This window comes from Panthera onca, chromosome X (genome assembly GCF_046562875.1).
Source record: "Panthera onca isolate mPanOnc1 chromosome X, mPanOnc1 haplotype 2, whole genome shotgun sequence".
Classification (NCBI taxonomy): Eukaryota; Metazoa; Chordata; class Mammalia; order Carnivora; family Felidae; genus Panthera; species Panthera onca.
The window spans coordinates 120,835,525-120,857,259 of NC_138357.1; the positions used below are offsets into that span (position 1 = coordinate 120,835,525).

General features: G+C 44.6%; 1 protein-coding gene across 5 annotated transcripts in view; it reads right to left on the minus strand.

The window, feature by feature from the left end:
- Positions 1–21,735, minus strand: part of FRMPD4 (FERM and PDZ domain containing 4) — a 683,266-nt gene that overhangs the window by 525,299 nt on the left and 136,232 nt on the right. For 2 of the 5 annotated variants that reach the window (XM_081793715.1, XM_081793713.1), the window contains exon 1: positions 8,222–8,795. The exons of 1 other annotated variant lie outside the window; for it this stretch is intronic. In XM_081793715.1, the coding sequence (XP_081649841.1) occupies positions 8,222–8,262 (41 nt within the window). In that variant the 5' untranslated portion in view covers positions 8,263–8,795. Of the gene's footprint in view, positions 1–8,221; positions 8,796–9,478; positions 9,862–21,735 lie in introns of those variants that run through there. 2 more of the 5 variants (XM_081793714.1, XM_081793718.1) reach the window with 2 other exon arrangements.

Here is a 21,735-nt window from a genome sequence, read left to right on the forward strand (position 1 = left end):
GAAAACATACAAAAATACAAAACAAAACAAAAAACACACACCTTAAAACATAAAAGACAAATAGTACTTTTTCAGGTGAAAAAGAGGCAAGGTGAAGATCGTTTTAGACAAAATGAAGAGTATATACAAAGGCTCAGAGGTGTGATATCATTTAGGACTTCTAACATTCAGCATACAAATAAATAAATAAACAAATAAATAGTTCAACATAGAGGTGGGGTCTGTGTGTGTGCACGTATGTGTTGATGTGTGAACACGTGTGCACACGTGCCTTCGGCGATTGAGTAGGAAGTTAAGGCTGGGAAAGAAAACTCACACATGTCCAGAAGTAAGGTGGCCAGAGAAAACAAGGCCAACCCCAAAAGGGCAGAGATAAAGAATGGGGAGTTTGCCCTAAAGACAGTGAGGAGTGAGGAGATAGCATAGATTCGTAGTTGAGAAAACTTCTAAATTCACCCTCCACCGGTATCATGAGTCCTGAGAGGTGAAGACCCCCAGAGAGAAGATGGCAAGGTTAGCTGGGTGTGGGTCACCTCCCCCCGCCCCACCACATCCACCCTTCCCCATCCCAGCAACACACCCTGGGGCAAACACCTGGGACACACCTCGAGCCCCCCGAAGGGAATGTGCAGACTGAGCAAAAGAGGAAAATCCTCCTATGAAGGGCAGTGGGTGAACAGGGTAGGGCTTTGCCAGCCATGTGGTCTCTGTCACGAGTATTCAGCTCTGCTGAAAGCCACCACAAGACAGCATAGAAACAGATGAGCATGGCTGTGTTTCAATAAAACTTTATTCATAAACATTGGTAGCAAAGCTCTTATAAAATAAGCAAATAAAAATATAAGCAAGGTAAAAAAATTAAAAACAATAAAAAATATATATATAAGCAAGGTAAACAAATCAGGTGGCCCGGGCCACAGAGGGAAATACTGCCCCCGGCCGCGATTCAGTTGGACACCTGAGGGGCTTACGACAAGGAGTTTCAGGAGCGACCAGCACCATGGACTTGAGTTAGAAGGCCCTTTGTAAAATCACCCTGTGGTAAAATGGATGAGCCAAGGCAGCATCAACACAAGAGGCATGACTTAGCCAGATGGCTTCACGTTCCCTACCACGGCAGTCAAGAGTCGGCCAGCTAAGTATATAAATACACTCCTTCCTACATGCGCCGGGCGGTTTCACAATTTTAGGATCTCTGGCCTATTGTTTCTTTAAAGCTCATCTCTGTCAGAAAATTACCATGTTTTTATTTTTTTTTTTTACCTTTTTTTTTTTTTATGTTTATTATCGAGAGAGAGAGAGAGAGAGAGAGAGAGAAGAGACAGAGGCAGAGAGACAGGGAGAGAATCCCAAGCAGGCTCCAGGCTCCAAGCTGTCAGCACAGAGCCTGACGTGAGGCTTGACCCCATGAACTGGGAGATCATGAATGACCTGAGCCGAAGTCAGACGCTTAACCGACTGAGCCACCCAGGCGCTCCTGTCATGTCCTTATTTTTAATTAAGCAAATCTCACACAATTTATGAAACATCTGAAAATTACTGAAGTAAAAAACTAAAACCCTACAGTAAATTGTAATTGTAGGGCAAGTGCTTTTCCTTTTCAAACTTGAGAAATATTTCTTTCATAAAAATGATAGTATTTTCCTATCATTCAAAAAGGGCTTCCTAAAATAAAAACGTACTGACATCTATAAAAACCCATTTAGCACAACCATAACATTGCTTGTGGAGCTGTTAACAGTAACACGCAGATTTCTTAGCAGTCCAAGTTGGTGACTTTTTAACCATCAATCGCAGAAAAAAAAAAAATGCTTCAAAGGTCAAAACAGAAATAAAAGTTTATTCTCCAAGACCTAGTCCAAAAGCAGTCCATTTATTTTTAATGTGTGTACTCCTTTACACTTCTGAGTTACTGATCATGATAATGGTTCAGCTAAACAAATTATGAGGATTTACTTGCACGAAGTATTAGAATGGGTCGTGTAGAACTGTACTCACTAATTATTTAGTAGAGAGTATTTATTGTATGCCAAATCCCGTAAACCGCACTTGAAAATGTATTTCAAAAGCAAGAATTCAGGCAGGAAACCCTTCTCATCTCTTTGCCAGGAAAACATGGGAATGTTAACTTTGTTATCTAAAACGAAGGTTTAGATTTCTCCAAGATGATTTTCACAGCATTAGTACATAATGACCTAAATCGCTCACAAGCAAGGCGGCATACTTCTGAGATGTTTTGGCCGTGCCCAATGTGGCCTATGGTCTTTCGTTACAATGCCCTCAATCAAATCCTAAGAAAGTTGGGTTAAACTCAGCTCCAAATTAATGCAGCCTCCTTCCAGTCTTCTGCCTACGACTAAACGCACTTATCTCGTTTTCTTTCCATTTGGAAAAAGATTACTGAAGGTCATCGGCCATTGGGACCGGAGGGCTCAAGTATACTGTAAGGAAATACCAGGCATCCTCCCATGGACTTGTTTATCAGCTCACGGGTGCACGTCGGTGTCCTACTGTATTTTCCATCCATGTTAAAGCAGAAGTGTAAAGGCCTACCGAAGGCAAGCGTCACTCTCACAAGTAACTCCCCAACACAAAGAAAGCAGGCCAACCTAGTGACCGAGGAGTAAGTATGCAAAAGCGTCCCCAGTGCTACAGATACCAGAAGGGCAATTCTGTTCACTTCTAATGGTTGGTGTCCAAGAGTGAAATAAATAATTTGAGATCAGAAGTTTTGAGATCAGAAATATAAAGGAGGTCTACACTAATGGTGAATGTACGTTACTGAATTCATGTATTCAATATGCTAAATTTTGTGCTGACAGTTTCTCTCCTGAACCAAACTCTAGCCAGGCTCCTTTGAGTCCTTTCTCAAGGAGGTTGAACAAACACTAACTTAGTTTCTAACATTTCAAGGGCACATCCCTAGGATGACTCCGGCCTCCCCATCCCCTCCCGCCAGCACCCCTTTAAAGTGCCTGCCTGAGAAAATTCAAGGCTGCCAAAAGAATTCACTGTTTGTTCCAGTCAACACCTGAAGACAGGGCCCCTGTCTCCCAGCCTCTGTGGGAGGGTAGGAGCCTACCTTGGATAAGTGCCAGTTAGCAAACCCAGAGGGTTTCGCCTGGACCAACTTCCCCCTCGGTTTTGGTACTTGTTCACTTCCCTGCCTCTACTGAGTCCCAGCTCACCCCCTCCCCTATTCCCTCACTGCGCCTTTAAGATGCCCAGTCACCTCTGTACAAATTGAAGTTGGGTTGAATTTACACTGGACTCTTCCCTATTACAATACTTTTCTTACTGATGAAAATCTGTCCTTACTGCTTTCAGTAGTGCCTGGCTTTTGCTGTTCTTTGGCAGTGTGTAATTGGCTATACTTGTGCCCACGCACACGTGCTGGTGATGTAAAGAAGAAAAAACAGGAAAAGGCATTATTTAGCCCAGGCGTTGGCAAACTTCCTATGAAAGACCAGGTGGTAAATCCTTTAGGTTTTGTGGGCCATAAGGTCTTGTACATCTACTGAACTTTGCTGTTGTAGAGCAAATGCAGCCACAGACAATATCCACATGCAGGAACAGAGCCGTGTTGTAATCAAACTTTATTCATGGATGCTGCCACGTGAATTCCATACCATTCTCCCTTTGATTTTTCTTAACCACGAAAACAATTTTTCATTTTAAGAACCATTCTTAGCTCACATTCTATATGAAAACAGTCAGCAAGCCAGATTTGGCCCACAGGCCATTAGTTTGCCACCCCCTGGGTTAATCTATTTATACTTTTCTTCCTTTGCTATGATCAGCTCCCAAAGCTCAAGATCATTTGATGGTAAGGTTAGTAGATTTTGGAACTGTATTCTGGCCTTCCGTTTTTCCTCTCGAGCCAACTACGAAATCAGTGATTTTAAGTCAATTATTAAAGATAAATTTCTAGCTCATCAATAATGTATATTCTCTCACAGCTAAACTTCCATGGAAAACTCCAAATGGAATAATAAAGTAATAAAGTTGAACAGTGCATCTGTGTGTGTGTGTGTGTGTGTGTGTGTGTGTGTGTGTGTGAGAGAGAGACAGAGAGAGAGAGAGAGAAGAATGAATATCTATAAGGTCCATAAGCAGAAAGTGAGAATTTTCAGCTCATGCATTTAACAAACAAGTAAATTTCACCAAAGGTGACAATCTCTATCAAATTCTGAGAGCAAGCAGGTGAAATTCACTTGCCCCAAAGAAAGGGAGGGAGAGGGAGAGGGAGAGGGAGAGGGAGAGGGAGAGGGAGAGGGAAGGAGGAGGGAGAGGGAGGGAGGAGGGAGAGGGAGGGAGAGGGAGGGAGGAGGGAGAGGGAGGGAGGAGGGAGAGGGAGGGAGGAGGGAGGAGGGAGGAGGGAGGAAAAGAGAGAGATGCTTGAAATGTTATATAGCCTGAACTAGACATCTTCCCCCCAGAATTGCTACCAACTAGACTTTCACAGCTGCAAACCACCAACCCCTGGGAAACTCGAGTTAAATATTCCTAAGACAGGAATCTAGTTCTGTTATGAAACTGTTCATCATTTCACCTCCTGACAGCCATGGAAATCAGCAGAACTCAGAAAGGACTCAGATGACGAGCAAGTAGCATTTTTAATAAAATTCAAATCCAGAGTCTTTGGGGGTTTTTTGGTTGCTAGCCTCTAGAGCTCACTATTATCAGCAATATTAATGCAATTACTCAGGTAAAAAGAGAGGAGATGCGAGGAATATGACCTTTTGCGTTGCTTCTTTAACTTCCCTTTCCCCCCAGGAAATATTGAATTCTGAATAAAGTAAACGTAAAAAACAGAAGTTCAATGGTCTCTAAATAGGTTTTACATAAAAATCTGAGGAAGCTGTAACTACGTATTTTTATCCTTCCTCAAACGTATGACACTTGTAACAAAATTATCATTACAGATATCAGTCACTGCCATATGCCACAAAATAGCCCATGCAACTGCGTGACAACGTGAAACAGAGCAGCCTACAAGTTTACCTACCACTATAAGAAATAATCTCCGTATTAATAATTGGGACCCAATCGTTATCTCAAAGTGGGCCATTGTGCATCAAGAGACGAGATGAAGTCAAGCTATTCAATCCCTGAAAGCATCCCTCAGTTTAATAACACCCCTATGTGTTTTGGGTTTCAAATCACTTCCCTCAGGCGAAGGGGGCATAATCATATGTTTTTCTACTGAACTGCATTCTTCTATAAACATTTCAAAAAGTGCAGCTGCTTTACAAATGAAATCGTCGATACTAAGAGCAGTAACAATAAAAATATATGCCTATTTTTATACTATTACTGGTTTATAAGGCAATCATCTGTAATGCTCTCATCTACAAGGATGAAAAATGATATATAACTGTTACCAAGGAAACAGTGAAGTAAAATTGCATGTAAACTATCAAACAGTTTAATAACCAGAAAATTAGAAGGACGAGAAAAAACAGCTCCAGACAGAACCAGGATACGCTGTGCCACCCACGACGGACGCGATCAAGGGTCACGAGTCAAAAAGGTGTAAAGGGTCGGAACTTGCCGGCTATTCTGACACTCAGCAGCATCTTTTTTGTTTGTTTTTTTAAATGGCGGTCATAAGATGGTACCGAATTCTTGAGGGGCAGTTTGAATTCTGATTTTTCACACGACTAAAAGGGCCTCGATTCTGGGAACAAGTGGTTAAAAGTGGATTAATATTCTCTCAGAATCCTCTGTAATTACCACTGTCTTTACTCACAGACAGGACATTTAGCAAGTAGAAGGTATGCTTTCTACAGCAAACGCTTTCTGAATTAACATTTAGGAACTCCAGTTCTTGGGAACCAAGGACAAGGCTAAGGCCCGGCGTAACTGTGTGTTCACCTCTAAACCACGAGAATTTTAAGCACTCAAGTAACTACGCTGATCAAAGCGAAATCCTTTAGGAAGATTATCCATTCTGAAATCAGGAAAATCCTGCAGTGTAAGCACTTTTATACTTCACCTCTGAGAAAAGAACTTGGTTTCTGTAACAGTGTTTAAAACACACACCCAAGACTTTATTCCTACAAGGGCAGGAAGCAGCCGCTGTAAACATGTGTTTCTGCGCGCTGCTGACCCTCTACACGCACTGCTATTTCAGCTTGGGGACCATCGCTGAGCTCACCCCGAGCAACAAGAAGAATGCCTATGGATGAAGGATTTCTTAATGGGCACATAAGCTCAGAACATGTGCAGCTTCTCTCTTTAGAATAAACACTCGATTTGGATCACGTTGAGGACAGAAAGTGAAATTCACACTCATTTACTAAATTCTAACCTCTCTTTAAAATAAGATACTAATCCCCCACAGCCTGGCTTGGGTTTTGCAAAAGCTCAGATTTGTGGGTATCATGAAGGCATCCTAGAATTTAGCAAAAGGAACATAAACCATCTTTTCACGGACGTACGGCACTGTTCCGCTCCCAAACTCCAAAGTTTAAGGACTAAATCTAGGCTCTAGATGGTTTTAGCATTTATCATTTTTAGCATTTGAGGCCACCAAAATCTATCTTGGTTACTTTGAACTGTACCGTTGAACTTCTCCTTCCCTTCGGCAATCTCTGTCCATCACACAGATGGCACCAGGCAATCACTAACTGTTGCTCACAGCCGTTTACCGTCCAGGGTTTGTGACTTGACAGCTGTTTACAAACCAGCCATGGGCAGAAGCATGCAGGAAGTTAAGAGAACAGAGGTGTGAAGCCACGGCCCTCTATGATATTGACGTGAAACCCAACAGTTTGCCACACTACAATCGTCCACCCTTTGACATATCCGCCTTCGCCTTCTGCTGTGCGGGGAAACACCTCTTCGTGGGCTGCTCCAAGACAGATACATTTACCCATCAGCTCTATACCTCATGTCTACCCAAACAAGTTCCACTGGAGCCCTTTCCCTGGAAAATCTGCTGTGACATTAAGACTGACTCGTGCAAGGAGAGAGGGAAGGTGGAGACGGGCAAGAAAAACAAATAAAGACCTGTGGATGTTGGTCAAAGGCACGTCCGAAGAGCAACGTCCTAACCGAATGTTTCTGAAATGGCCCAAGTGTGATGTAGCAAAGCAAAGTCAACATACCTTTCTGATTGGGGCTATGCCAGGCTGCTCATCTTTGCCTGGTGCAATCAACACATCCCACCCTGACACTAAGCAATAAAGGAAAACCTAGAACTATTCTCTTGTAATTGCAAAGGAGTCTAAACTGCAATCTGGAAAACTCTTACTGCCTACCTCCTAAGGTCATGGTGGCAACTGTTACAAAGAGCCGAGCTCAAGGGGCAGAATGCTCCTCCTTCCAAAGACGTGGGCGGAAAAGGTGGAGCACGGTCCTCTAAGACTTCTGATACCAGTCACGTCCCAGTTAATGCCACACTGCAAGAAGCACAAACCTACTCCCAGGGCTCGAGGAAGACTTTGGAAGCCTAAGCAGGGCAGAAAACCTAGGGCGAATGCTCTGACCAGGTGATACCTAGGAGGCCAAAAAGTGGAAATAGTCTTCCTCTACCCTCACTGCCAGAGAAATCTGCCCGAATCGATGATTTTTCTTCTGTTTTAACAACATGGCCACTTGGAAGCAAATTCCTAAATCTTTAAGGCTTGGGACTACACAGTTACCCAGGGAAAGGCTAAAGGTCTTTCTCTTCCAGCTCCCCGTCTTCAGCATCTAGGTCACTGCTGGGAACACAGAACAGTTACTTACCCCTGTCAACCTACAAGCTGAATTTTCAGGGTGTAGAGGTCTAATTTAGGGGTGGGGGCCAGGGGGCCACTTTTGATCGCTGCCGCTTGGAAAGCACGGACCCAAACTCTACGCACTTCTGGCTTTCCCTAGCAGTAGCAATTACAACCATCTTCTGGTGGCCCTGAATTATACATGTGACCCCAAGCACCACCGGGGCTTTTCCTAAGGGAAAAGAAACTGTCATGAATATTGGTGTGTGCCTGAGGGAGTGTGTGTGTGTGTGTGTGTGTGTGTGTGTGTGTGGTCTACACCCGCCGATGCACGAGCCCCACCGGCCAGTGGGAGAGAAGTTGAACGCAGCAGCCCCTGGCCACCTCGTCTCAGTCCTTTCTTAAGCCCCGCTGCTCTCTCCAGCTTCTGCTAGTCCCCAAGCCTCCCGAAAAATAAAGCACCAAGTTGCCGGCTGCGGCGGCCCTGGGTGCAAATGAACCGGCGCAGCCCCTACCTCGAGAGCTTTGCAATCTTCACAAAGCTGAAGACATCCATGCAGGCAGCCGGGCACCCCAAGCACGGAGGCTGCGGCGCCCCTTCTCACGCCAGCAACGGCAGCCCCATGGCCGGCCGGGGACCTCAGCGCGCCCTGGGGCTCGAGTGGCGGCGACGGTGGGTGGCGGCGGCGGACCTGGAGAGCCCGCACCTGGAGGCGGTGGCTGCTACCCCCCTCCGGCCGCGAGCTGCGTGTGCATCCCAGAGCAGGACCATTGACGGGCGCCCGTGTTGGAAAACTCAATGGAGAGGGGGCCGGGGAGGGTGCAAGGGGCGGGGGGCGCGGGGCGCGTGGCCCGGGCGGGTGCGCCCCGGCCTCGGGGACCGCCGGGCGCCCTGGGGAGGCGAGGCCCGGGCGAGGGGCGCTCGCTCCCGCTCCCCAGCCCGCCGGCCCCGGCTGCCCCGCGAGCGGAGGAGCGCAGACTGAGCCGGGAGGTGGCGGGCGAGCCTGGCACACGCACACGCACCCCTCGCGGCACTGCAGCTGCCTCCCTGCCTCCTTCCCCAAGCTGAGTCCCTTCTCCTCTCCCCACCCCCACCCGCGGGGAGGGGGGGGCTCTCCTGTCACCAGCTGCGTGTGCCTCCAGATCCGAAAGATTGATCTCACAGTCTCGGGCACACCGGGGACAGGGAACGCTACCCCCTCCCTCCCCAAACCAAAGGAGAGCCGTGCAACCGCAGGTCGCCCAAAGCCTTGGTATGTGCCATAAACAAAACTAGCGATGGGGAAGGAGCAGGGATGATCCAGGCTGGGTGGACCGTCAAGGGGAAGGGGAGGGAGGTGCCCAGCACAGCGGGGCTCGGTTGGGAGAGCACAGAGGTCCCACCGCTTCCCCCAACCACTGGAGCTAGCCGCGACAGCTGGGCTGGCTGGGAAGGTGTGTCTTTGGACATCGGCACAGGGGGAGCGTTGGAGAAATCAGAAAATAAGACCGGGAAGCGTCTGGAGGGGCGGAGGGTACACACAGCTGCTCCTCACTACAGGGGTACGGAGAGGAGGGTCCCAGGAGCCAGTGGCGGGGCGTGGGGGTGGAGGCGGGGGGGGGACTATGATGAGCGGGGTTCAGAATCTAAAGGAAGAGAAGGGACGAGAATGGGGGTCTGGAAGGCAGCTGAGATGCTTTCTCAAATTGAGCAGCCGGTAAAAAAGGAAAAAAAAAAAAAAAGCAAAAAACCTTACTCATAAAAACAAAAACACGGAAACATAAACACTCACCTTAGGCAGAGTAAACTCCAAGTTGCAGCCATGTAGAACTCCTAGCCTTCCCTTTTACATAATTATCTTGGATAATCACCCCTCTTCATTAACTCAGTTCCATCTCCCCGGAGGCTCAGGCTTCTCCGGGCCTCTTATTCCTGTTCTTTCTCTTGGAGTCTCAAGGCCTCTTCTCCGAAATCCTTTAAAATCTCTCCCCAGACTCTCTGAAGGTCAGATGGTTGCACAAAGTGTGTGTTCTCCCACCCAGAAGCGTTCACCTGATGGCAGGGCCACTGCAAAGAAAAGATGCCACCCCCGAAATGTTGGAGGATCTGGCCAGTGCGCTTTTAGCTCTCTGAGGGGATTAGGGAAAAGGAAATAGGTTTAAAGTTCCCAGACTTCTGCTCCTCTCCAGGTCTGTTGCTGTATTTAAAGTCTTCAGCATTCGAGTCTAGGATTTCCACTTCTTTTTTTTAAAGGCATTTCTTTTAAAAATTAAATATAAAATCAGTAGCAGTCTGAAAAATCTAAATGATGTGAAACTCAGGCATAAAATTACATTCTTTAAAATAGAATCAATTTGCCTTTAGCTTCTTACAGACAGACTAGTTTCATTTCACGAACGGGGTTACCACACATGGTCAGAGGAGGCAAGGGGGACCCTGGCTCTTGAACCCCCTGTTGTTTGTGTAAAATAATGATAGTTTGGGTCTGCACTGTCCTGTATCTTCTTTAAAGCGTTTTATTGATTTACTTATTTATTTTTTGCATTTGAGTCCCATAGCAACCCTGTCGTAGAAGTAAGGCAGCATGTTTAAAAAAGAGAATTCTTTTATTTTTATGCCACAATCTATTCTCCATGTACTAGAGAGAGATGTGTTTTAAATGTGGGTCAGATAAGGTTATTTGCCTAATCGAAACTCTGCGAAAGCTCTCTATTGCCCTTTGAGCTAAAGTTGTACTCCTACATGACCGAGAAGGGCCCAGGCGCCTTGCCCGTGGGCTCTCTGACCTGCTACTCCTCACCTCGCTTTCTCCCGCTCATCTGCTGCCCCATCCCCGCTCAACACTCCCTGGGCCTCCTGGCCGTTCTTCAAACTCTCCAGGTACCCTTCCACGTTTGGCTCTTCGCAATCGTTGTTGCCTCAGCCTAGAACGCTCTTTCCTCAGATAATTGCCCGAACAGCTCCTTCACCACACCGAGTGTTCGTACCAATATCGCTTTTAGCAAGCCACCCCTGAAAAGCCTACGTAAAATTGTGAGGCCCCCATGCCCCGGATTCCAGGACCCGTTAACTTTCTTTGTTTTTGTTTGCTTCCATAGCACTTATCACCCACTAATGCTTTGTAGAATTTGTTTTTGTGTCTTCTGTTTCTTATTTCCTCTCCGATGCCCTCTCTGGAATAAAAGCTCCACAAGGGCAGGGATTTGTTTGTTTGTTTGTTTGTTTGTCACAGATGGATCCCAAATGCCTAGAATAGCTCCTTGGGAATAGAAGGACCTTAATAAATATGTGTTCAACGAATGCATTTTGGGCTTGTTAGATTCACAGTCAAGCCAGTGCTGGATACCGTTCCCTCTCTGAGCCCATCGCTGGTATCTGTCCATGTCCCCACCACTGCTCGCATCCCCAACACCCTTCTTCCTCCTTTCGATTGCTGACGACGTCAGTGGAGGCCCTCTCATATTCGCCAGTTATCTTTCCCCTCCACCCTTTCCACCGTTCCCCAAGACAGCGGCCACCAACACCTTCCCTCATCTCTGGGTCAACATCCAGCAGCACGACACCAGCCCCTGATGGGGAAAGGGAGATAAAGTCATGCCTGTGGAGAATGTGTTTTGAAAAAGCGCTTCCTTCTGAGAACAGTTGGGTTACCCTTCTTGAAAACAGAATGCTATCAATCAAGAATTATTCCTATTATCAAATAGCCAGCTATTCAACGGTGAAAATGACAGGAAACAGGCATTGTGTTTACTTGTAGAGACACAGCCTTCCTTTAAGACATCTGGTCTACCTGGAACAGCTTGCTGCTCGGGCTTCAATCTGTGCCAATTCGTGCACTACGGTTATGAATGGTGCAGACGCCGACTCCACAGCCTAATAGCTACCAGGAGAAACAACTGGCTCCTCGAGGTCTTTATACTCCTTGGAAATATTAATTACCTATTATGTTTTCTAACGGACGGATGTCTTTTTTTAAGGCAAAGAGATTCTCCCTCTCCTTTGTTCTTCATTAACATACAAATGGAAGAATCCGCTCCCCCGCCCCAAACATGCTAACACAGCCAGTTTATATCTTTAAGCCCACCTGGCAGAGAGGCAAAGATCTGAGTAGCTGGTCTCTCAGCTCTGTTCCCTCTCTGTGCCAGGTGTGTGTGGCCGAGATTGGGATAGGTTTCTTTATCTAGCGTGAAATGGATCTGCCTAAGACAAACAAAAACCAACGAGTGGCATTTGAGTACATATGTGATTTTCGGAAGTTTTATTTTCAGCCTGGATACTCTCTAAGGCCCCTTCTAGAACTTGTAGAGATTTACTCACTGGAAACTGTATTATCTAGCCTGGAGAATCTATTTAATTTGCTTCACTTGGATCCAAGTGACATTTGGTCATTTCTGAAAACCAAACACACTTTCAAACACTGTTGAATGTATTCGTGAATAAGAGACTCAGGGGCAGCACACCCAGAGCAAGTCATTTAACTTGCTGAGACTCAGTTTCTCCACTTATTTAATAGAGATGGTAATACACTCCTACCTTACATAGAATGAGCTCTTGAAGGGGTGCCTGGGTGGCTCAGTCGGTTGAGCTTCCGACTTCGGCTCAGGTCATGATCTCATGGTCCATGAGTTCAAGCCCCACATCGGGCTCTGTGCTGACAGCTCGGAGCCTGGAGCCTGCTTCGGATTCTGTGTCTCCCTCTCTCTCTGCACCTCCCCCTCTCACACTCTGTCTCTCAAAAATAAACATTAAAAAAATTAAAAAAAACAACAAAGAATGAGCCCTTGAAGTTGAACACCAATTCAGAGCCATATAGTTGTGAACTGAGCCACATGGATATTAACCTCACAAGGATTTCCACTTCTTCCTCGACTTATGATGGGGCATGCCTAACCCACCAAATATCCTAACTTAGCCAACCTTAAATGTGCTCAGAATATTTACATTAGATGACAGTTGGGCAAAATCATCTCACACGAGGCCTATTTCATAATAAAGTGTTGACTGTCTTATGTAATTTATTGAATACTGTACCGAAACTGACCTGGGTACAGAATGGTGAGGTGTTGACCCTCGTGATCTTGTGGCTGGCTGGGAGCCATGGCCCAGTACCACTGCCCGGAATCACAAGAGAGGATCGGAGCACATAGCGCTAGCCCAGGAAAAGATCAAAATTCAACATACAGTTTGTACTGAGTATCACTTCCGTACCATCGTAAAGCTGAAAAATCTCAAGTCAAACCATCCTAAGTCAGGGACCATCTGGACCATTAGGGTAAGTTTCAGCTTCTAAGACCACTACTTTGAAGGTGAAAACCTTTGCTTTGATGGATCATAGGTTGGTTGTTTTGTCTAAAAATCAACCTCATTGTTGCCTAGCCAGTCACCAAAGCCCTAAGCAGTAGCATCCTTTATGCTCTGTGGGCTCAGGGTAAAGAGGGAGGAATTTCTTCATCACTAGTAAGCCTCTAACTCAAGCTGATGTCAGGAATTTGCTATTGGGCCAGATGTTCTGTACAGGACGGCAGCTTAGCATTCTTTTGCTGCAAATTCTGGAAGATAGAGCCCCATGCACTTTTCAGGTACATCCTGACCATCTGATCACAGTCTTCAAAACCGAAGTGAGTAAACAAAAGCAATGTATCTATTAACTCAACAAATATTCACGAAACTTCCCCTATGAGCCAGGCACTATTATAGGCAGTGGAGAATACACTGGGCAACAAGTTTCTGCTCTCACAGACTTTATGTTCTAAATGGAAAGACAGATGATAAATAGTAAAATAAGAGAAGAATAGCAGATGGTGATACGCAGAGAATTAAAATCATTTTTCACATGTTTGTTTATTTATTTATGTTGAGAGAGAGAGAAGCAGGGGCAGAGAGAGAGGGAGAGAACCCCAAGCAAGCTCCACTCTGTCAGCACAGAGCTGGACGGGGGCTCGAACTCACGAACCATGAGATCGTGACCTGAGCTGAAATCAAGAGTTGGATGCTTAACCAACTGAGCCACCCAGGCACCTCCAGAGAATTAAAGTTATTTCTACTGAAAGGGAGTGACTAGGTGACTAAGGTCCGATGGTCAAGGAACACCTCTCTATGTAGGTGACATAATGTTTATTGATTTTTGAGAGAGAGACAGAGACAGAGCACAAGAGGAGGAGGGACAGTGAGAGAGGGAGACACAGAATTTGAAGCAGGCTCCAGGCTCTGAGCTGTCAGCACAGAGCCCGACGTGGGGCTCAAACCCACGAACCGCAAGATCACGAACTGAGCTGAAGTCAGACATTTAACCAACTGAGCACCCAGGTGCCCCTAAAGATTCTTTTTTAAGTTTATTTATTGAGTTTGAGGGAGAGGAAGAGGGAGAGCGGCAGAGAGAGAGAAAGAGAATCCCAAGCAGGCTCTGCACTGTCAGCGTGCAGCCCAAGAAAGGGCTCAAATCTACAAACCATGAGATCATGACCTGAGTAGAAATCCAGAGTCAGATGCTTAACCGACTGAGCCACCCAGGTGCACCTGTTACACCCAATTTTTAAGTAATCTCTACACTCAATGTGGGACTCAAACTCATAACCCCAAGATGAAGAGTCACATGCTCCACCGACCGAGGAGCCAGGTGCCCCTGTATGTGGGTGACATTTAAAATGAGGTATGATGGGGCACCTGGGTGGCTCAGTCAGTTAAGTGTCTCTTGATTTGGCTTAGGTCATGATCTCACAGTTTGTGGGTTTAAGCCCCATATCAGGTTCTGCACTGACAGCACAGCACCTGCTTCAGATTCTCTGCTCTCCCTCTATTCTCTGCCCCTGTTCATTCATACTCTCTCTCTCTCAAAATAAACACAGTTTAAAAAAATAAAAATAAATAAAATGAGATATGATGAACAGGATGGAGACTGCCACTCGACATTCATGTGGAAACGCATTCCACACAGGATGGTCAGTGAGGGAAAAACAGTAACATAGTCCCTGAGTCAGGAACTGTTGTATGTTTGAAGAATCAGAAGTGAGCCAGTGTGCCTGAAGGATGTGGTGTGAAATGGATGGAGAGTGGGTGAATTTGTCTGGGTAGGCAGGGGCGTAATCATGTGTGGCACGACAGGCCATGGGAAGTCATTGGCCTTTTATTGTGGGATGGGGATCCATTAGAGGGTTTTCAGCATGAAGTGGCAAAATCGGATTTATACTCTGAATAACCATTCCTTTTTTAAAAAAGTCTTAGCCCAATGCAGGGCTCGAACCCACAAAGCTGCCAAATCATGACTTGAGCCGAAACCAAGAGTTGGGACGCTCAGCTGACTGAGCCACCCCAGCGCCCCATCCCATCCTTTAGACAAGTCTCTCAACACCTACCCCCAGTCGCCTTCAGCCAAGTCTCATTCTTCTGCTTGTCCTTATGGCGAAAGTTCTTGAAAAAACGGTCTCTGTGTGCTCTCACTACATCCTGAATCTACTCCACCTGCATTTTCTCATCACTCTTACAATCACCAGTTCACTGAAACGATTCTTCTTGAGATAACCAGGGCCATCGTGGAGCTCGGTCCAACGACTCATGGTTTAGAGCTAGTACTTGACCCAGCTGACCATTCCCTCTTTCATGAAACATGTTCTTCACTTGGCTTGGCAGACATCACACTTTGATGGTTTTCTTCCTTCCTTGCTGCTTGCTCCTTCTCAATATCTTTTGTTACTCTTCTGTCCCTGTGCTCCATCTTGCCAAACTCTAAACATTGCAATGTCCCAGGATTTAGCCCTAGACCTTCTTTCCTCTGAATGTCTATACCTACTTCCTAGGTGATCACGTTGAGTTTTATGATGTCTTATATGCTGACAAGCCCCACATTTTCATCTCTGGCCCCTATCCCTCAAGTCCAGACCACCTACTTAACATCTCCATCCGATGTCTACTTGGCACCTCGAACTTCACATATCTGAAAACTAATTCCCATAGGGGAGACTCCTCCCTCCAGTCATTTCCATCTTCACTAATGTCAACTCTACTTTTCTAGTTGCTTACTTCCAAAATCGTGGCACCACCTTTGCCTTTTTTTCCCCCTCTTAAACTTCACGTCAAACCCATCATCACATCTTTCAATTCTACCTTCAAAAAGATCCACACTATATACACATCTCACCAATTCAACCACAACCACTTAAGTCCAAGCCACCATCACTCTCCTGGATAATTGCGGTGGCCTGCCAAGTGGTTTCCTTGCTCCCCCAAGAGCCCCTACACTCCATAACTAGCAGGCTTCTCTCAAAACAGTAGGCAGATCATGCCATTTCTCTGCTTATAACCTCCAATAGCTTCCCCTTCTCACTCACGAACGCATAGGTGACATGGTTCCTCGCTCCTTTCTGATTTCATAAACTGTCCCTCTTGGGACACCTGGGTGGCTCAGTCGGTTAAGTGTTGAACTCTTGATTTCGGCTCAGGTCATGATCTCTGGTCTGTGATATCGAGCCCTCATCAGGTTTTGTGCTGACAGCACGGAGCCTGCTTGGGATTCTCTCTCTCTCCTCTCTCTCTGCCCCTCCCTCTGCTCGCATGTATCTCTCTCTCCCCCTCTTGCTCTCAAAATAAACATTTAAAAAACGAAACAAAACAAAATCACAAAAACTGTCCCTCTTTCCCTCGCTCATACCAACCACTTAGTTGCTACACTAGTTGGCCATGAGGCATTTGCACGTGTTCTCTCTGCCAGGAAAGTTCTTCTCCCAGATATCAGAGAGGCCTTTCTTTTGTAACACGCCATTTCAAATAGAGATACCTTCCAAACTCCTTATTCCTCTTTATTTTTTTCCATAGTGCTTCCATACTCTAGGATAATTTTAATTTGTTTTTAATTTCCTATTTCCCCTATCAGAATGTAAGCTCCATAAAGGTGGCAAAGGGAATCAACATACATTGTTGGATGAATGAATGAAGGAATGAATGAATGAACTATGTTCCATAGAGATAAAGTGAATTATTTAGAGTCCTACATATAGTGAGTAGTAGAGTGAAGATCAGAAGAACCCAGTGTGCTTTGTACTATCCCATCTAATACTTCTCATATCTCAACTAGTGCATAATGGATAGTAGATTGTTAGGGAGAGAAGCGGCGACTGGGGGTGAAGAAGGAGTGCTTCCCAAAGGTGGTAATAGTGTGCCTTGAAAGGTACATGACATTTAGTTACCCTAAAGGTAGCGATGTGGGTACAGAGGGCTCTCACGGTGGAGGGCACAACATCATAAAACAGAGGTATGAAACAGTGTTGTAAATACAGGAGGCGTGGTCAGTTTGATGTTGCTTGATTCTACAGTGAGAAAAAGGGAGAGGAGAGAGATAAAGCTTAAGAAGCAGGCAGGGGTCAGGTACATGGACTGTACCTTATGGTCAGTGGGCTTCCAACTTTAATAGCAAAGTATTTTGTCCCGAAGCAATTATTTTCAAGAACCTCAATGCAGAAAGCAAATACAGAGTGGGATTTTCTTGTTTGAAGTGGTAATGTAGACCCCAGCACAAATAGCATCCCCTTTGCCTTCTTACTGCTTTCCAACCAAGGCATTCCCATGGGCTCCATATGAACCCACGTGAGAACCATGGTGCCAGTGATACGAGTCACTGACTGGCATGAAGCAGATCATCTGGTCAGATAGTTACTGTAGTTGGATCCTTCTTAAGATGGTGAGAAGAATGGACATAAGAAGGTCAGTTAAGAGAATATACAGGGAGTCTATGGCACAAAGGATGGAGAAGTCTGTTGGGGAAAACAATCCCAGGACTACATATGTGATTGTATATGGGAGTAGCAAGTGGGGGAGGGTCGAGGAACTCTCCAGGTGTCTAACTTGGATGCCTGTGCCACTGGAGATGCTCCCGAGACCAGGGGTGCCTCAGAAACAGCTTTAAGGGAAAGACAAGAAGTTCGCTTTGTGACGTGTTGCTGAATTTGAATGGGTGATGTCCACAGGATGTTATGTGTACGTGTCTAAACCTAAAGGGAAGTTGTGATATGTCAGTGAGCTGCCAAACGTTTTCACAATGGGTATGAATAATGAAGCTGCATTCTCAGAGATGAACTAGGCATCTAAAGACAGCGGGATGCTTGGGAAGGGGGTGGGGGGACATGAATGAAATGAGTGAAGGAGATGAAGAGATACAAACTTCCGTTACCGAATAAATAAGTCATGGAGATGAAAATACAGCAGAGGGAAAACGGTGAATGATATTGTGATAACACTGTATGGTGACAGATGGTGACTACACTTACTGTAGTCAGCACTGAGTAATGTATAGAATCGTCGAATCACTATGTTGCATACCTGAAACTAACATACGTCAACTGTACTTCAAGAATAATAAAAAATAAATAAAATAAAGAAACACAAAGACAATGGGATTCTTGAGAGATGAAGTAAAAAAATGAACAAAAGTAGCAAAAGAAGGATTATTTTAATTTTCTTTCTTTCTTTTCATTTTTAACTTTGTACCTTGCATGTAAATCTTAGTATTCTACAAGGGTGAGGGATGAGGCTAGAGGTTGGAAGCCAAGACAAGCTGGTTTTAAACATTATTATTATTATTATTATTATTATTATTATTATTTAGAGAGAGTGAGTGAGTGTGAGCAAGGGAGAGGGGCAGGAGGGAGAGCAAGAGAATCTCAAGCAGGCTCCACACTCAGCAGAGCCCGACACGGGGCTCAATCCCATGACCCTGGGATCATGACCTCAGCTGAAATCAAGAGTCAGATGCTTAACCAACTGAGCCACCAGGCCCCCCCTTAACATTATTATACTTGGGGTGCCTGCCTGGCTCAGTCCATAGAGCGTGTGACTCTTGACCTCAGCGTTATGAGTTCAAGCCCAACATTGGATGTAGAGATTACTTAATAAAAAAGATGATTATGCTTATTAGTGATAAGGACAAGAATCATGCTGTACATTTGTAAGTTTTTGTTTTTCTAAATGCGTTTGTTACGTTAGTCTTTAAAATAGCCCTACAAGTTACACACGTAAGTTATTATTATTCCATTTTAGTTATGACAAAAGGTGAGACCAGAAAAGCTCAGTGATGATAATAATTTCTACAAAGTATGAGGATTATTATAAGAAGCATTGGTTCCTGAGGATAAGTTAATACCAGTAGGATAGCATTTTTTCCTTTCTTTTTTTTTAGAGACAGAAAGAGAGAGCACAAGCGGGGGAAGGGCAGAAGGAGAGAGAATCTTAAGCACACTCCACACACAGCACTGAGCTAGGGGCTTGATCCCATGACTGTGAGATCATGACCTGAGCTGAAATCAAGAATGTGATGCCTAACCGACTGAGCCCCCCAGGCGCCCCAGTACAATAGCTTTTAAATCAAGACTTATGGAACAAAAAGCTCTCAAGTTCTATCAGTATAATTCATTTTTTCCCTCTTTTGTTTTATTCTCTCACATCAGACTCAAAAAGTAAAGGTGTCACGTGAAGCATTAGAAAAGACAACAGACGAGGCACTAAGATTTCTTGGTTCCATTCCCAAGTGTGTAAATACAAGTGACCCTTGAGATACTATTTAATTTTCTTGGTGTTCACTTCCTCATCTGTCAACTTTGCGGGTTAGAATAAATTTAGAAGATATTTTGAGATCCCACGTATTTTGGTAACTGTGTAATCAAGAAAAGATAGTGCAGCCCCGTGTTCATCGCAGCATTATTTATAATAGCCAAGACATGGAAACAACCTAAGGGTCCACTGACGGATGAATGGATAAATAAAATGTGGTGCACATATATATGGAATGCAATATTCTTCAGTCATAAAAAGAAGGAAATCCTGCCATTTACTACAACCTGGATGGATCTTGAAGGCATTACGGCACGTGAAGTAATTCAAACAGAGCAAGACAAGTACTCTATGATCTCACCTATATGTGGGACTAAAACAAACAAACAAAGAAACTAAACTAAGTCATAGATACAGAGAAGAGATTAGCAGTTGTGGCTGGCGTCGGCGGTGGGTGAAATGGGTGAAGGGCATTAGAAGGTACACACTTCCAGTTATGAGATAAGTAAGTTCTGAGAATATAATGTGTAACACGATCACTACACTTAATACTGTAATGTATATTTGAAAGTTATGAAAAGGGTAGATCCTAAAAGTTCTCATCACACAAAAAGTTGCAAGTCTATATGATGATAGACTTATTAAGTTATCTAACTCCTAACTAAACTTATTGTATCCAATGATTAAGTTAACTAAATTTATTATAGTGATCATTTCACAATATATACATATATCAACTCATGACATTGTACCTTTAAAACTAATACAATGTTATAGGTCAATTACATCTCAATTTTTTTAAGATACAAATTTTTAAAAATAAAATTTTTAAAAAGGCTAGGTTCTACAGGAACAAATTCAAGATCAGATTTTTACCAGTCATGTATACATCAATAAAATAGGAAATTATTAGTCTACCCTGCTTTTAGCTGAACTTTATTCAAGGATAAGAACCACATTTGCTAAATGTACCTTCCACTAGGCCATATTAGGTCACCTAATTTCCTTTATATCTTTATCCCCACCCTCTCTCACCGTTCTGCTCAGGCATATGCCACAAGTCTGTCAATGTGGCAAGGATTATAATTACTGCTTTCCCACGAATCTCCTCATGTCTGATGAGGTATGGAAAGAAAAGGAGGGAGGAGGTCATTTAAAAGATTCTGCTGGTGTACAATTTTCCGCATATAAATTCTTACTGTGATATACCCTGTAACAATATTTTGAATTCCTATGCAACAGCGTATAAAAAGAAAACCATAAAGGTGCGTGTTGTCTGAGACATATTTTAATATTTCAGACTCATTTTAAACCTCTCAGATCCAGACTCACTCTTATGCTGTCTTTCTAACATAATGTTCCTACATCTTAGCCTCCGACTAGACAAAAACGAATCAAATCACTTTGAATAACAGCACTTCCGCTTGAAGGGTAAATTGCTCTAATCCTGAAGGCTATTATGAGCGTGAACTTTAAGGAAGATGTATGCGCAAAAATGGCTGAGCTGAGACCAGTTATTTCAGGTTTTTGAATTCTCATGCATGTATTGATTCCTTATTAATTCATTCCATTAATATTTATTGAACACCTCCCACATGCCACCTACTATATACCAGGCACTGTAGGGAGGAAGTCAGAGGAACTAAGACCTGATTCCCGTCTTCAAGGGCTGTGGTAGACACGGTTGCCTACTCTACGGGCAAGTTCTCTTTTCATATGGAAATGAAATCCATCCTAGGGCCACAGGAGGGCCCACCTCTGAACCCGTAAGCCCTCTAGCCCCACAGTGCTTCCAGTCTCCCAATGAGGTCTGCAAGCCTTGAGCCGAATGCATGCCTAACTGATTCAGGAGTTAACACTGGTTGTGGGAGAAGGAGGCCAAATTTCGCAAAAGCTATAGTGTTTAGATACAATAAGGCAATTATCTAAATAACCAGAAGAGAGAGCATTATGGTATCCCACATTGGTATAATGCTTTCCAATCTAAAAAAGGTTTCTGGAGAGAGGGAAGGGAAAATAAATAAATAAATAAATAAATAAATAAATAAATAAATAAATAAAGTTTCTGTACATATCATCTCAGGTTTTATAACCATCCTGTGAGGCAGGGATTATTACCTCCAATCTATAAATGATAATACTGGGGTTCTATGTGGTTGAGCCACTTGCTAGAGATTGCGTGGCCAGCAAACTAAGCAGCAGCGGCCTGCAAACAGATGTATCCCAATTTCGAGTGTCTGGAGCTTTCAGCCGGCCTGGAGCCACTTCAGTCCAGCACAAGGGCCATGGGGCCTGAGGAACCCCTGGGAGCAGGGAGGGAAGAGGGGAGAGAGGCGTAGACAATGTTGAGAGGGGGGAAACTTATCAGGTGGTGAAACAAGGTGACCCTCCTAAAGAAGCGATGCCTTTTGAGCAGGGCCTTAAAGGATGGATGGGAATTCAGGAAAATGTCAGAGGAAAGACTACTCCACAGAAAGAGAATGTCACAAAGATGAAAAAAGGAAGATGCAGAAT